Below are 13,479 nucleotides of genomic sequence, written 5' to 3' on the forward strand. Positions count from 1 at the left end.
CGGGCTCTCTGCTCAGCAGGGAGCCTGTTTCCCTCTCTCTCTCTCTCTGCCTGCCTCTCCATCTACTTGTGATTTCTCTCTGTCAAATAAATAAATAAAATCTTTAAAAAAAAAAAAAAAAAAACAAAAAAAAAACAGAAGTTAAGCACAAAAGTTAGCCGAAAAAAAAAAAAACTTAATGTGTGTGAAGGAAATGACAAAATCCATGGGTCTCTGTTATTTCTGTTGTCCCAATTTAGAGTTAAGAAGATTCTTGCTAAAAGTTGCCTAGACAGTTTGGGTGGTTGGGGGGTGGGACCTGTTAACTCCTCTCCCCCGGTGAAGGTATATAGCCATGAATGTCACCATTGCTTTGGGAGGAGGCAGCTTCTGGCACTCCTGCTGACATAGAACAGTACTGACCCAAAAAGAGGGGGAGGTCCACCAGAGCACATTAGTGCAAGTAGATTATTTTTTAGATAGTCAAAGTGTTGTTTTATTTTTTAATTTTTTCATTAGAGAGAAAGTGAGAGCATGAGGAGGGCAGTGCGTAGAGGGAGAGAGAAGCAGACTCTCTGCTTAGCAGGGAGCCTGATGCAGGACTCGATCCCAGGACCCTGGGATCATATCCCGAGCCAAAGGCAGACGCATACCAACTGAGCCACTCAGGTGCCACCATTTTGGTGTTTTGGGTTTTTTTAATATTTTATTTATTTATTTGACAGATCATAAGGAGGCAGAGAGACAGGCAGAGGGAGAGGGAGGAGCAGGCTCTCTGCTGAGCAGAGAGCCCAATGTGGGGCTCGATCCCAAGACCCTGAGATCAGGACCCAAGCTGAAGGCCAAGGCTCAACCCACTGAGCCACCTAGGTGCCCCCCCCCCACAGAGTTTTGTTTTAGAAATGATAAATGCATGAACAGTAAATGAGGTTGTGACTTGGAAGATACGAGAATGGTGAGGCTGGGGCTTAACAAATCAGTTTGTCTCTTTCTTGAGTACAGTGGAAATTTGACCTGACCCCCAAAGTAAGGGGAAGTTAAGTAGTTACTGCATCTCCCGTTTGCACAAAGTCGGTTGACCTGTGTAAGGGGAGCCTATCTTTCTCATGGTATCAGTCGCCTGTTGTGTCTTGTCACAGTTTGCAAGTAGATGGTGCCAAGATCTTATCAACACTGAACATCCCATGGGTGAGCCTTCTCATTACCCTCTAAGTACCTCCGGTTGGGGCTGGTACAGTTTGTTGCAGAAGTACTCATTTTCTTTTCTTCAAGATTTTATTTATTTATTTGTCAGAGAGCAAAAGATCACAAGCAGGCAGAGTGGCAGGCAGAGGCAAAGGGAGAAGCAGGCTCCCCGCTGATCAAGGAGCCCAGTGGAGGACCCAGTCTGAGTACCCTGGGATCATGACCTGAGCCAAAGACAGCCGCTTAACTGACTGAGCCACCCAGGTGTCCCAAAGTATTCATTTTCAACCTTAGTGGCAGAGCAGAAAGAGAAAATGATTTGCCAGCAGGTCTCATCATTCCTGTAACTACTGAACTAGTTTCTTCCTCGATTTAGCCTAGGGAATTGCATAACTGTTCAACAATTTCTATTTGAGCTTTTTGCTAGAGTCCAGTAAAATGCATGTTAATGTGGTATTTGTTTTCCCAACCAAATACAGACCATTGTGTCATGTGGGCACAGAGTCGAGTCAGGAAATAGTTGTGACCCTGAACCTGCTTCTGTGATTTCAGGTCCGACCTCCAGTTCTAAGCATTAACTAGCTAATTGGTAAGACTTAAAGATAGAACAGCAAGACCCAAAATAATCTTTTTTTTTTTTTAAGATTTTATTTATTTATTTGACAGCGATCACAAGTAGGCAGAGAGGCAGGCAGAGAGAGAGGAAGGGAAGCAGTCTCCCTGCTGAGTAGAGAGCCCGATGCAGGGCTTGATCCCAGGACCCCAGGATCATGACCCGAGCCGAAGGCAGAGGCTTTAACCCACTGAGCCACCCAGGCGCCCCGACCCAAAATAATCTTAATTAGCTTTGAAATCTAAGAGTTGTTTTTTTTTTTTTTTTTTTTAAGATTTTATTTATTTATTTGACAGAGAGAGTTCACAAGTAGGCAGAGCAGCAGGCAGAGAGAGACGGGGAAGCAGGCTCCCTGCTGAGCAGAGAGCCCAATGCGGGTCTCAATCCCAGGACCCTGAGATCGTGACCTGAGCCGAAGGCAGAGGCTTAACTCACTGAGCCACCCAGGAGCCCCGAAATCTAAGAGTTTTTAAAGTGCCCCGGCTTTTACTGCATCATGTTCTCCTTCACCATGTGGGGCTATAAAACACACACACACTCTCATGCATGTGCACAGGCAAGAGTGTGTGCATACACACACATATACACACACACAGTGCCTACACCTGTACTCACCAATTCATCCTGCCTCAGATGGTGTAGTCAGGTGTGCAGCTGGGGACCTGAGCTTTCTTTTTTAAGATTTTATTTTTTTAAGAGAGCATGAGAAGGGGCGGGGCAGAGGTCCCCACTTGGCACAGAGCCCAAGGTGGGGCTCAATCCTAGGACCCTGAGATCTTGGCCTGAGCCAAAGTCAGGTACTTAACTGACTGAGCCACCCAGGTACCGTGGACCCAAGCATTTATAAAGTTTCAGTCAGCAAATGTCTGTTGTTTGAACGTGTCCTTACAGATTCTGGGTCCCCGGGAAAGGGTCTCCAGTCTAGCATTGTACCCTTGGGTCTTCATCCTCAGCACGCCTTGCACCTGCTCTCAAGCCCTCGCTGCTGGAAGCCATTCTCTAACACCCTTCCGCCTCTTTTGACTAAGAACACACTAATGCTTGGTTTGGGTTTCCCTGTTGCCACCAGCTTGACTCACCTTTGTTTTCCACCTGCTCACCGGGTCATCTAGCATGCAGTGGAGCCCCCTGGGATAAACGTACCTTCTTCAGACGCTTCTAAGTTGTCCTTCTAGGGAGGCAGCCATGTTGCTCTCTCCCTGCCTCACCCCCGACTTCCTGAGTGCAGTCCGGCCCCTGTGGCTGTCTCCCCTTCCAGAGTTGTTTTCACTTCTTTCTCAAGTCCCTTTTCTGTTTTCTTCTCTTGTTTCTCCTGTCTCTGTGTGTATCTGTGCACAGTGTGTGTTTACTGTCACAAAGGCACATTTTCAGACCCCTACTCCTGTGGTGACGGACACTCTGAGGGTCCCCATGGCAGGACTGGCCTTTTCCCATCAAGTGAGTCCATACTGGGGAGAAGGGACTATAATCAGGTGGCATCTTTTTATTTAAAAAGTATGCATAAAGTACAGGGGATAGCTGTTTAAATGTCCCCAAGTGTTCTGGGGGTTATTTGAGGTTTGGTAATTGATTTTTAACAGGATGCAGCTATAGCACAGCTGCCCAAAATAGGATGTTTCATTTGCCCCTCCTCCTACCATTGATGTAAAAAATACATGAAGTTATTTATATCTTATTTCCAAATAAACAATCCAAGAGTGGTATTCTTTCTTTGTCAATATAAATAGGAACCCTCCCATACCCAGGGGTGATGGAGGGTGTGATTAGGGAAGAGGCCTTCTGTTTCAAAGGGACCTCAAGGACAAAGGAGAAAATAGAATGACCTGAGAGAAACCAATGACTTCGGCTGCAGGTTCTGCCCAGGCCTGTGCTTCCCCAGTCCTTTGGGCTGGAAACCTCAATAGTTAGCTGAGCCCCTGGGGAAAGGGGGAGCAGGGAACTCATTTGAGGCCTTTAGAAGACTGCAGAGCTGGGAATGTCAGTCCCATTGCAAATGAGTCTCTGCTTTCTTAGCCTTAGCTTAATGGCCTGGTCTGTCTTTAACCCTTCCGTCCGGCCCCCCAAGCCCAGCTGTGAGGGTGCGGGCTGGGATCCGTTCCTTACCTCTCCACAATCTTGACCATTAGTCATGCTCTAGGATTGCCTATTTTTCCCTCCTCCTTTCTTCTGCCCGTCTTTGTTTTTCTCTCGCTTAGCTCTCAAGCTCTCGCCTTTCCTATCAGCCTGCTGCCCTGGGCGTTGGATCAGCTGACCTGGCTTACCCAGTAGCGTTTGCTGCTGGCTTAAATGCCACACACCCTCATCAGGTATCTTTAAAGATTGGGAGGACCCTGGGGGTTCCTGTGCTGCCTCCCCTGCCATGTGGCGGGAGAAGGGCCTCATCCGGCCCAGTGCGATGCTAAGTAACTTCAGAGGGCCCAGGTGACTCCAGAAGGAAGAGCCTCATATAGTTCAGAAAGGAAAGAAGAGCTTCCAAGGGTTTTCTCCCTCTTTCCTTTCCCTTTGTAGTTCTTACCACGCGTGTCCTGTCTCCCATTAGCTGAGTCCCAGAGAAAACATAGATCCAAGGTTTCCCACACATTTGGTGGCAGCACTGGCGGTAGAAAAGCATAGAGGCAGCTCCCATCGCGCTCGGCCAAGTTTCCCGTCCTGCCTGACGCTGCCATTCCTCACATTCCTCATATTCTTCCATTTCCCCCAAAGCTCATGGTTCCTGGGAAGGAAGGTGGGGTACCCCTGGCTCCTAACCAGCCAGCCCACGGTGCCCAGGCTGACCAGGAGAGACTGGCGACCTACACCCTGTCTGACGGGGCCCACTGTGCTGCCACACCTTCCAGCAGGTGAGTTCGCAGTGGCCAGGGCCCATCCTCCCGGACATGTGTGCCTCTCTGCTGTCAGTAAAGAGTCGCTCTCAGCATTGCCTCAGGCTTGGCACTTTGGCCCCAAATGTGGAATTCTTAAAGTTCTTGATAAGAATCTTACATTGCTGCTGGCATGTCAGGAAGCTGCCCCAAGCTTGCTCTTAACAGCCAACAGCCAGGACCTACTTATTATCACCGTAATCTAGTGAAGGGGATGTGCGCATGTACGTGTATGCGTGTGTGTGTTCCTCTCCTCTTACACCCAGATGTATTCCCTTGGAGTCAGTCCTCAGTGTATCCCGAGGACCAAAGCAGGGGGTCTGCTGTAACCCTCAAGTTTGGGGCCACAGTGGATCTGGGGTAGTAGTTAGGATGTTGGGTTTTTTATTTCCCTCTGCTGTATTAGTACCACTTGGAGATTCTTTAGAAACAACTGTTTTTCTTCATTAAAAAATTTTTTTTAGATCTTTTTCTTTTCTGATTATAGAAGTGATACATTTTATAAATTTCATATTATGATGACATTGATGAGGTAGAACAGGAAAGTTCTCAGAATCCTGCCCTGCACCAATCACCACTGTTACTGCCTCTTCAAAAGTAAGAGGCTCTCAGAGGGTTAAGTGATTTGCCAGAGAGCACTTAGCTCCCAAAATGACCTGGCACAGGCTGAGCTCCTCTTTCCCTTGCGCTTGGAGTTCTCCCGTGGGAAGATGAGGCTGTCCTGACCTGCTCTGCCCTCCTTTGACCACAAGGCCCCAGAGATAATGACGTTGATTGCCCCACCGCATCCTAAATGGACTTTTGGATAATAGAAATTTTTGGTAGTTTTTTTTTTCATTCCCACAGTGGAGCGGGGGGGGGGGCGGGTATTATTTGGGAACATCTTTTTGTGCCATCCATCAGGAAAAATAATTACTTTCATTCCTGGCTTCCCAAATGTCCATTCTTTTAAAGCCTTCCCGTGTCACATAATCAAAGGAAGAGCCCATTAGTCATTTGACACTCCAGTTTTCTGAGCCTTGATTCCTGGAACATGTCTGGGAGTAGCTGGAGATAGAGGACACTGTCTTTTCTCTTTGGAGTAAGGGGTTCTTAAGTGCAGGTCATCAGAGCTCAGGCCTTTCCTCAGTACTGGTCCTTCCTGCCAGCTAGTGGCCTGAATCCACCTAGCCGGCTCAGCCCTCCTCCCTACCTTAAGCCCCTGCTTTTGGCCAGAGGACCTTTCCTAACCCCTGCTGCTGCTAGGGCTGTGACTACTGGCCTGGTGGCCCATGGAGGGGACACCCTCACCGCCTATCATCCACAACTCTACATCGGTCTGGAGAGCTGGAAGGGGAGGGAGTGGGGCAGCCAAACGACCTGTGTCCTTGAAAGAGACCTTGCTGAACAGAGGGTTGATTGGGGACGAGGAGAGGAAACGTGGTATGTGGCGCAGAGGACCTCAGCCCAGGCGATGTGTCATGGGCGGAGAAAGCTCTGGTTATCTAATGAGCCAAATTTGGGACTCTCAACTTAGAATAATGACACTGCCCCTTGTGAGGTAAGGCTTAAATTAACACAGTACTATATAAACACTGTAAATCATTCCTTCTTATGGTAATTTTAGTTAACAAAAACAAGAAGGCCAAGAAAAGCTTAAAGCTTGAGTCTGCCTGTGTCACAGATGACTATTAACGTCACGGTTGTTGACGGGCGCTGCTGGCCTGTATGTCCGACTGCGGTGTGCTGGTGACTGATGCTTACTGGTGGTATTTCAGATTAAATTTAATGTACGCCTCACACAGTTGTGATGCTGAGTCTCATTCACGTGTGCCTCATTTTTAGTTGTTCTGGAGGTTCCGTCCTCTGCCCTAATTCGGAAGGAAGAGCGACAGTGGCAGCAGCCAGGCCCTGTGTTGCCATTTCCCACGTGGGTCAGAGGTTGGGCGGTTGGGGAGGCGCTCGTGTCCTGGACTACAGGCCCCCCGATAGTGGGTTTATGGGCAACCGCATAGGCTCTGTTGCGGTTTGAGAATGAGTACCAACACTGTCTTTCCTCTCCAGCGAGGATACTGAAACGGTATCAAACAGCAGTGAGGGCCGGGCATCCCCCCACGATGTGTTGGAGACCATCTTTGTCCGCAAAGTGGGGGCTTTCGTCAACAAGCCCATCAACCAGGTGATTTTTCTGACGCTGCTACCTGTGAGAATGTCTGAGCCTTTAGAGTGAGGCCTTAGGGGCAGGGCTCTTCACCTACAGTCTGTGGGACCCCTAAAATCATATGCAGAAGTGTGTGTGTGTGTGTATGTGTGAATCTTTTGGGAAGAGGGTTAGTAGCCCGCGACAGCCCTCCAGAAGTTCACAGCTCTTGTTCTGAGATGGAGTGAACCTCCCATAGGAGAGGGACGTTAGGCCCCATTTGGCACACTCGGCCTGCACTCAAGTGTCAGGGCCTCAGCCTTACTTGGAATAAGTTCCTCCTCAGCTCTGCCAGCGCAGAAGAGTTGTTACCCAGTCACTGCGGGTCAGGCCTCCAAAGCTGATTCCCAGGGTCCTGAGGAGCCCTACCCCTGTGGATGTTGTGGCTGTGTGATGGGAGCGGGGAGATTGCGGGTTCTCCAGCAGGATGGGAACCTGAGGACAGTGTGGTCAGCCTGGGTGTGCGAATCTGCTGGACCGATGGACTGCTGGCTGCCTCTGAGGAAGCCCATAAGCTGGGGTGGGGGTGGCCACTGAAATTTCCATGTCTCTTAGGTGACCCTGACCAGTTTGGACATCCCCTTTGCCATGTTTGCTCCCAAGAATTTGGAGCTGGAGAGTGCTGATCCCATGGTGAGTCCCCCTTTGACTAAAGTTAACAGACGGTGCTGTGCGTGTCATCTTCCCGGGCAAGTCACCGTTCCTCCGCAGGCTGGCAGCCACACTCCTGGGCTTGCAGATTTCCGGCCAGCGTCAGGTCCCTTACAGGTCCTTTGATCATTAACACCAGCTTGTACCAGGCCTGGAACCCGCCCCTACCTCCGCCTTGTTCTGAAACAGGTGAATCCTCCAGACTCCCCAGAGACCGAATCTCCTCTCCAGGGCAGCTTGCACTCAGATGGCTCCAGCGGGGGCAGCAGTGGCAATACCCACGATGATTTCGTCATGATCGACTTCGTAAGTTGCTGTCACCTTCTCGGACCTTGGCTGCGATAGGGGAAGTAAACCTAGAAGCATCCCGGGGACTTGAACAGGACTTCCTTTACAGGGATCAGATGGGCTGGTCCGGACAGAGGGGACGGGAAGGGTGGGCCCCTGGCTGTGTGGTAGAACCTGTCCGCATACCCTGCTCGGGGACACATTTGGAGGCCCATGAACAAGAAGGCGTTTTGTGCAGAGTCTTCGGTTGAAATTCAACTCTAAATGAGGATTTGCCAGTGGTATCCATGCAGGCCCTATTCCTTGCCTGAATAGTTGGCCCTTTGTTAGGGGAAGGAGTTTGAGGAAGGGGAACATAAACCTTCCCAGGGGAGAAGAGTGTTAGCACCAGGGCTAGAGTTCAGCTGCCCAGAGGAGAAAGGTACAGCGAATCCTCCCCCTGAGATGAACCCGGAGTAACCCTTTCTCTGATAATTACTGAAGTAAAGAGGGCGATTCATAGCTTCCTTCCCCTGATTTTCCTCTCCCACCTAAGGCAAGCTAACCTGAGTCTGTCTTGTTTTTGAAGAAACCGGCTTTTTCTAAAGATGACATTCTTCCGATGGACCTGGGGACATTCTATCGTGAATTTCAGAATCCTCCCCAGCTGAGCAGCCTCTCCATAGATATTGGGGCACAGTCCATGGCTGAGGACTTGGTATGGAAACCCCTTCCCCCATCAGACCTCATCCTGCGACCTCCTATCCTCTTTTAATGGTCATTCCTGCCCCAAAGGCCTAGAAATTTCTTCCTGTTACTCCCTTTCACTCCCGTACCTCCCATCTCTGTAGCAGGAAAGAGACACTTCGATATCCTTATCTTCTGTTGCTCCCCCTTGAGGTTGCACCGTGTCTGGCGGTCACTGTCCTCACGTTGCTTCCACACTCGTCACTGCTTCCATCCCTGCTGTTCGCTGTCTGGGGTCTTCTGCTCGCTGCTGCCGTGAAGCCGAGCTGCTCCAGTAGCTCCAGCATTTAGCTGTTCAGCTGTCAGGCAGACACCAGCGGTACAGGGCAGAAGTGTGAGGTCCTGAGTATTGGCATTCCTGCCCTTTCCTCAGAGAGCTCACTCCTGATTCAGCCAGCACTTCTCGAGTTTAGCCAGATGTCCTGCTACTGACTGTGATCTCCGCATCTCTGCTTAGTGCACTTCCTATGTCTGAAGGACCCAGGAGCAGGCCGCATGGCTGTAAACTCCGGGTGCTCCATGCCTCCACCCAGCCTGTCTCTGGGATGTCTGCGCAGCCTCTGAGTTTAGTTGTAAGAAAAGAATTCAAAGATGGACCAGACATGGTGGTTGAGTGGTGCAAGTGAAGAGATTATTCTAGTGAGAGTACATTCGAGATGAGAGCGGGCGAGCTCGGGAGAGCTGTGCACCCCAGGGTTTGGGTCTCTATCTTTTATTGACAGTTAACTGGGATGGGGGTGTAATTTATTATTTGGAAAGAGGATTCCTTTAGGAGTAGGTTTTCATGCCTTTTCTCCCTCACTCGGTCAGGGTCTCAGGCCTTCTTTGACTTTGGCCTGTCTGGTTTGATCTGTTGTTGGGGTGTGGCCCACCGCGACAGGCCTCCAACTTTCCCCATAGCTGTCCCTCACTCCCCCTCCAGGCATCCTGTTAAAACCCAACTAGCTGCTTACTCTAATACCCCAGGATGTCAGGGTCCCTCTACCTGAGGTGGGACTGTCACCTTCTCTTCAACATTAGAGGAATGGCATTATAGGAGTAGGAATCATGAGATCTCGGCCCCTGATTTGCTCGAAGCAGAAAAACATGCTCAGTAATAACAATACTAAAACAATATCCTTATTATTAACATTTATTGAAGCTTTCTACGTGCCAAGCATTTTTCTAAGTGCTTTGCATGAATCTTCAACAATCCTAAGGTAGGTAGCTTTCCTTCCTATCCCAGTGTACAGATGAGAACACTGACCCTGGAAACAGATAACTTGCCCCTGGTCACACGGAGCTGGCAGCACACAGCTTTGATCCCAGAGAGTCTGGCTTCTGATTTTAGGCTTTTAGCCCCTGGTTCCCTGGCTTCTCACTGGAAATGTGCTTGCAAGAACCCCGATGGCGACAGCTCCGAGAGCAACTCTACTGCCAGGAGTGGCCGGATGCTGCCCTGCTGCTCCCGGCCTGTCCAGGTCGCCAGCCAGTTCTGGGGCGGGACAGGCCACGTCTCCCCAGCACCTGGCGCCCAGGGAATCTCTTTAGGTGCCTGAATAGTGTCATATTTTCGTAGTTGATTCTGGAGGGCAGTTAAACTTAGCTCCTGAGGTTCTGTTTTCTTCTCTTGTTTATTGTTTTCTCTCAATCATCTAACGTGCCCTTTCTCAGTGGGTGTAAAGATGCCGGTTCCTAGGCCTCCCCACAGATCTGCTGAGTCAGACTCTTTCTGGAGTATGGTTAAGATGGCCTTGTTCCTGTGGCCCCAAGGGATTCTGCTGCCCAGCACAGGTCATGAAGAACTCTTGTTAGCTTTTCTTACTCTGTAGAGTGCTGAGCCTACTGTTTCATTCCAGTGTCAGTCTCGTCTGTGCCAGAGGTAACTTCTCTGCGTCATCCTGTCGTTGGCATGCTTCTTCTCTAGCTCGTTAAGTGTGTGGCCCACTTGGATTCCCTGGACCGTTCTGCTGAGCCCCCGGGCCCTACAAGCGCACTGTGCAGTGCCTGCCTCCCTGCCCCGTGCTGCTGTGCTGAGCTCTATGCTCTGCTCCCTTCTCCAGCCAGGGTGGGGGGCCTGCACGACTGCCTCTTCGGGACCCTACTTGAATAAGCAACTCTTCTCTCCCCTCCCGGTGCAGGACTCACTACCAGAAAAGCTGGCTGTGCACGAGAAGAATGTTCGAGAATTTGATGCCTTTGTAGAAACCCTGCAGTAAAAGTTGGTGACCTTGGGTATCAGCAGCATCCCCTTTCTGTGGTCCCAGGAGACAGAGCCTCCCACTCATCAGCTGCTCCCATCCCTCAACTTGCTCCGGGCAGAGGAGAGGCTGGTTTCCCCCATGGGGACCCGCATGTTCTCACACCTCCTGGAGACTCCATGGCAGCAGTCAAGCCTGGGGATAGCATCTGAGAGGACTCACACCCTGGCCTTGGAGATTGGAAGACCCTGTATAACCAGAGGGCCCTTGGCAGGGCCTTCTGCTTCCACCGCCCATCGTGGCTGCTTCACAATGGCTGTCATTCCGTTCCTCCTGCCGGCCCCCTGCCCTGGGTCCACTCTGCAGCTGGCCCCTTGCTGGCCTGCCGTTACCATCAAGCACTTGACTTTCCGGCTGGTGGCCCCGAGCCTGGCGTGGAGGCGGAAAAGGAAGGAAACAGTGCTGGGAAGAAGAAGGAAGAGCTCCTTCAGGCTCTTTTATGGTCCCCTTTGGTTTTATGTCTTCTTCCTCTCACCTTCCCCCTCTCTGCCCCGTTCCTGTACTTTTGGCAATATGACAGGCGCCCTGCCCAAGCTGGCAGGAACTCCAAACTCAGCCATTCTCACTCTTGAAGGTTGTGCCAGCCCCTCTCCCCGCAGAGGGTCTGAGCAGCCCTGGTGGCTGTCTGCTCAGACCCTCAGCGGCACGAAAGCATAATCCTAGGTCTCCAGGAGTCTCTCATTGGGAGTCACAGCGAAGGTTCCTTATCTCTCCTTCCTCCCCTGTTGCTGCTCCTTGGTTATTAACATGGTAAATATTTATTACTTTCAGAGAAATCCGATATTTTATAGAGAAAATATGTTTGAGGTTCGATGTTTTCACTTGGGGAAGGGGGAGAGCCTCTTCCTGGAGTAGGGCTTCCTCATCTGGAGGTTCCTCAGATTCTGGGTTGCTGCTCTGAGCATCTTCCTTCCTATATACCTAAGGTGGGAGCCAAGAATTGGGCTGGCTGAGGGCAACAGAACCTCCCAGAATTGCTGCACTTGAACTGACAGTAGGCTTTACCTTAGACTCCTGCATATTCCTGGCGAGAGTGTGAATCCGTCCCAGCTTCTGCAGAGTGACTGATGCCATTCTGGCAGTCCAGGAAGTCTTGGGTGCTGAGTGTGTACAACCCTCTAGAGTTGTACAGTGACATAGAGTGCATCTTATGGGCTCCACCATGGTCCTGGGCAAGGCCAGAGGGGCCCCTCCTGGGGGGTCTTGTTCCTGTTTCTCAGGGTTAGGTTATGGGCCTTCTCTTTCCACCTGGGCCTGGCCACCACCTTTGTTTAACCCTCTGCACCCTGCCCTGAGGTTTACTGGCTGGATTGGTTCCTCGTTGAGAAACCTCAAAGCTAGGTGTATGGTTGACTTAACCATTTAGATATTGTTACTGGAGTCCGTCAAGCGCCTAGCCCCACCCACCTGCCTTCGGTCCCTCCCCCAGCCTACCTGGTGGGCGGGGGTGGGGTGGGGGTGGGGAGACAAGGCCCGCCCCATTCCTCCTGGCCCACCTGGGCTATTTATTCCTTGGTGGCAGCTGTTCTGAAGCGGAGCAGGTGGTCCTCAATTGCTTGTTAGTAAATGCATGTGACATTGTTCCCACCTACAAGGCTGAACTCTGAGGGCTGGAGTGGGCTGGAGGCTGTCTCAGGTAGGCTGAGCCCTGCCCCTGTTGCATGCATCCTGCTGCCACAAAGAAATGTTCCCAGCAGCGGTGTCCAGCTGGTCCTCCTACCTGGGCCAGAGTGCACCCATGGCCTGCTGAACCATTCCAGATTTACGCCCCAGGCCCCAGTGCTGAGAAAGGGGAAGCCCTGGTAAGCTATTGCTCGCCCCTGCCCTCACATTCTGCCACAGTGTCTCAGCTGCTGTCCTCCTGAGGCCCAGCACGGAGAGGCCTGTTAGCCATTGTCCTCTTTGACACCTGATTGTGGCTTTGCAGGCAGCAGCCTTCCCATCAGTGAGGCCAGGGAGGCTGATCCCTGAGCTGAGCCTGGGAGGAACAGAGCAACTATCAAGGCTGGCCCTTGTCCCTTGGCCCCAGCACTGATAGGGATGAGCCCTAGACTGACTCCCGCAGCAGCCCCTGGGGCAGGGCTGGGACCCGTCACCCGGCTCCAGGTGGCAGAGTCCCTCCCCCCCCCTCCAGCCCACCTGGTTTGGAAATACTGAGCTATACTTTAAAATGTATTCGAGAGATTTCCAATAAATTTTTTCTGTACTTTACAGCCTCCTGTCCTATCAGTTGTCTAAAATGCTACCCCGTGCGTTCCCACTTGTGTGTGGGCCCTGGTAACCGGCGGGCCCCCTCCGCGGAAGGAAGGGCCGTGGATGTGAAGTGCAGAATGGCTTCGGAGTCAGGCAGGCTGTTCTGAGTCTTGAGGCTTGGCCACCTAGCAGCTGTGCCAGCTTGGGATGGTCAGGAAACTTAGAGCTTATTTTCCTTGACTGTACTGTTCCCAGTTCCGGGGCTCGTGTGTGATGATGAGTCAGCGAGACACTGTGTGTGAAGTGGACACGCAGAGTAAAGCTCCTCAGACGAGGCCATCGCAGTCGTCCGCTGCTTGTTGCCTCCACTCAGCCTGGAGGCAGCAGCATCTGGTTCAGAGCGAGAAAGAGCTGCCAGGCCTCTTCCATGTTTCCAGCAGGAGCAGACGGGGAATGTGGGCCTCCCTCAGGTGCTGGTATCTGTTTGCTAATCTGGAGTGAGGAGTTGTGCTGAGCAAACCAGACAGGGCAAGGGGCTGAGTGAGGGATCGGGAAGTCCAGGAC

The 13,479-nt window shown here is 51.3% G+C and overlaps 1 protein-coding gene across 8 annotated transcripts in view; it reads left to right on the forward strand.

The window, feature by feature from the left end:
- The window catches only part of ATG13 (autophagy related 13), a 56,842-nt gene extending 43,909 nt beyond the window's left edge, over nucleotides 1–12,933 (forward strand). For 4 of the 8 annotated variants that reach the window (XM_059141200.1, XM_059141152.1, XM_059141172.1 and 1 more), the window contains 8 exons: nucleotides 3,116–3,214; nucleotides 3,973–4,083; nucleotides 4,481–4,617; nucleotides 6,682–6,796; nucleotides 7,373–7,450; nucleotides 7,658–7,774; nucleotides 8,325–8,453; nucleotides 10,603–12,933. In XM_059141200.1, coding sequence (XP_058997183.1) covers nucleotides 3,116–3,214; nucleotides 3,973–4,083; nucleotides 4,481–4,617; nucleotides 6,682–6,796; nucleotides 7,373–7,450; nucleotides 7,658–7,774; nucleotides 8,325–8,453; nucleotides 10,603–10,680 — 864 coding nt within the window. In that variant the 3' untranslated portion in view covers nucleotides 10,681–12,933. The remainder of the gene's footprint in view (nucleotides 1–3,115; nucleotides 3,215–3,972; nucleotides 4,084–4,480; nucleotides 4,618–6,681; nucleotides 6,797–7,372; nucleotides 7,451–7,657; nucleotides 7,775–8,324; nucleotides 8,454–10,602) is intronic. The other 4 variants (XM_059141210.1, XM_059141217.1, XM_059141182.1 and 1 more) reach the window with 3 other exon arrangements.
- The last annotated feature ends 546 nt before the right edge of the window (nucleotides 12,934–13,479 follow it).

This window comes from Mustela lutreola, chromosome 1, assembly GCF_030435805.1.
Source record: "Mustela lutreola isolate mMusLut2 chromosome 1, mMusLut2.pri, whole genome shotgun sequence".
Classification (NCBI taxonomy): Eukaryota; Metazoa; Chordata; class Mammalia; order Carnivora; family Mustelidae; genus Mustela; species Mustela lutreola.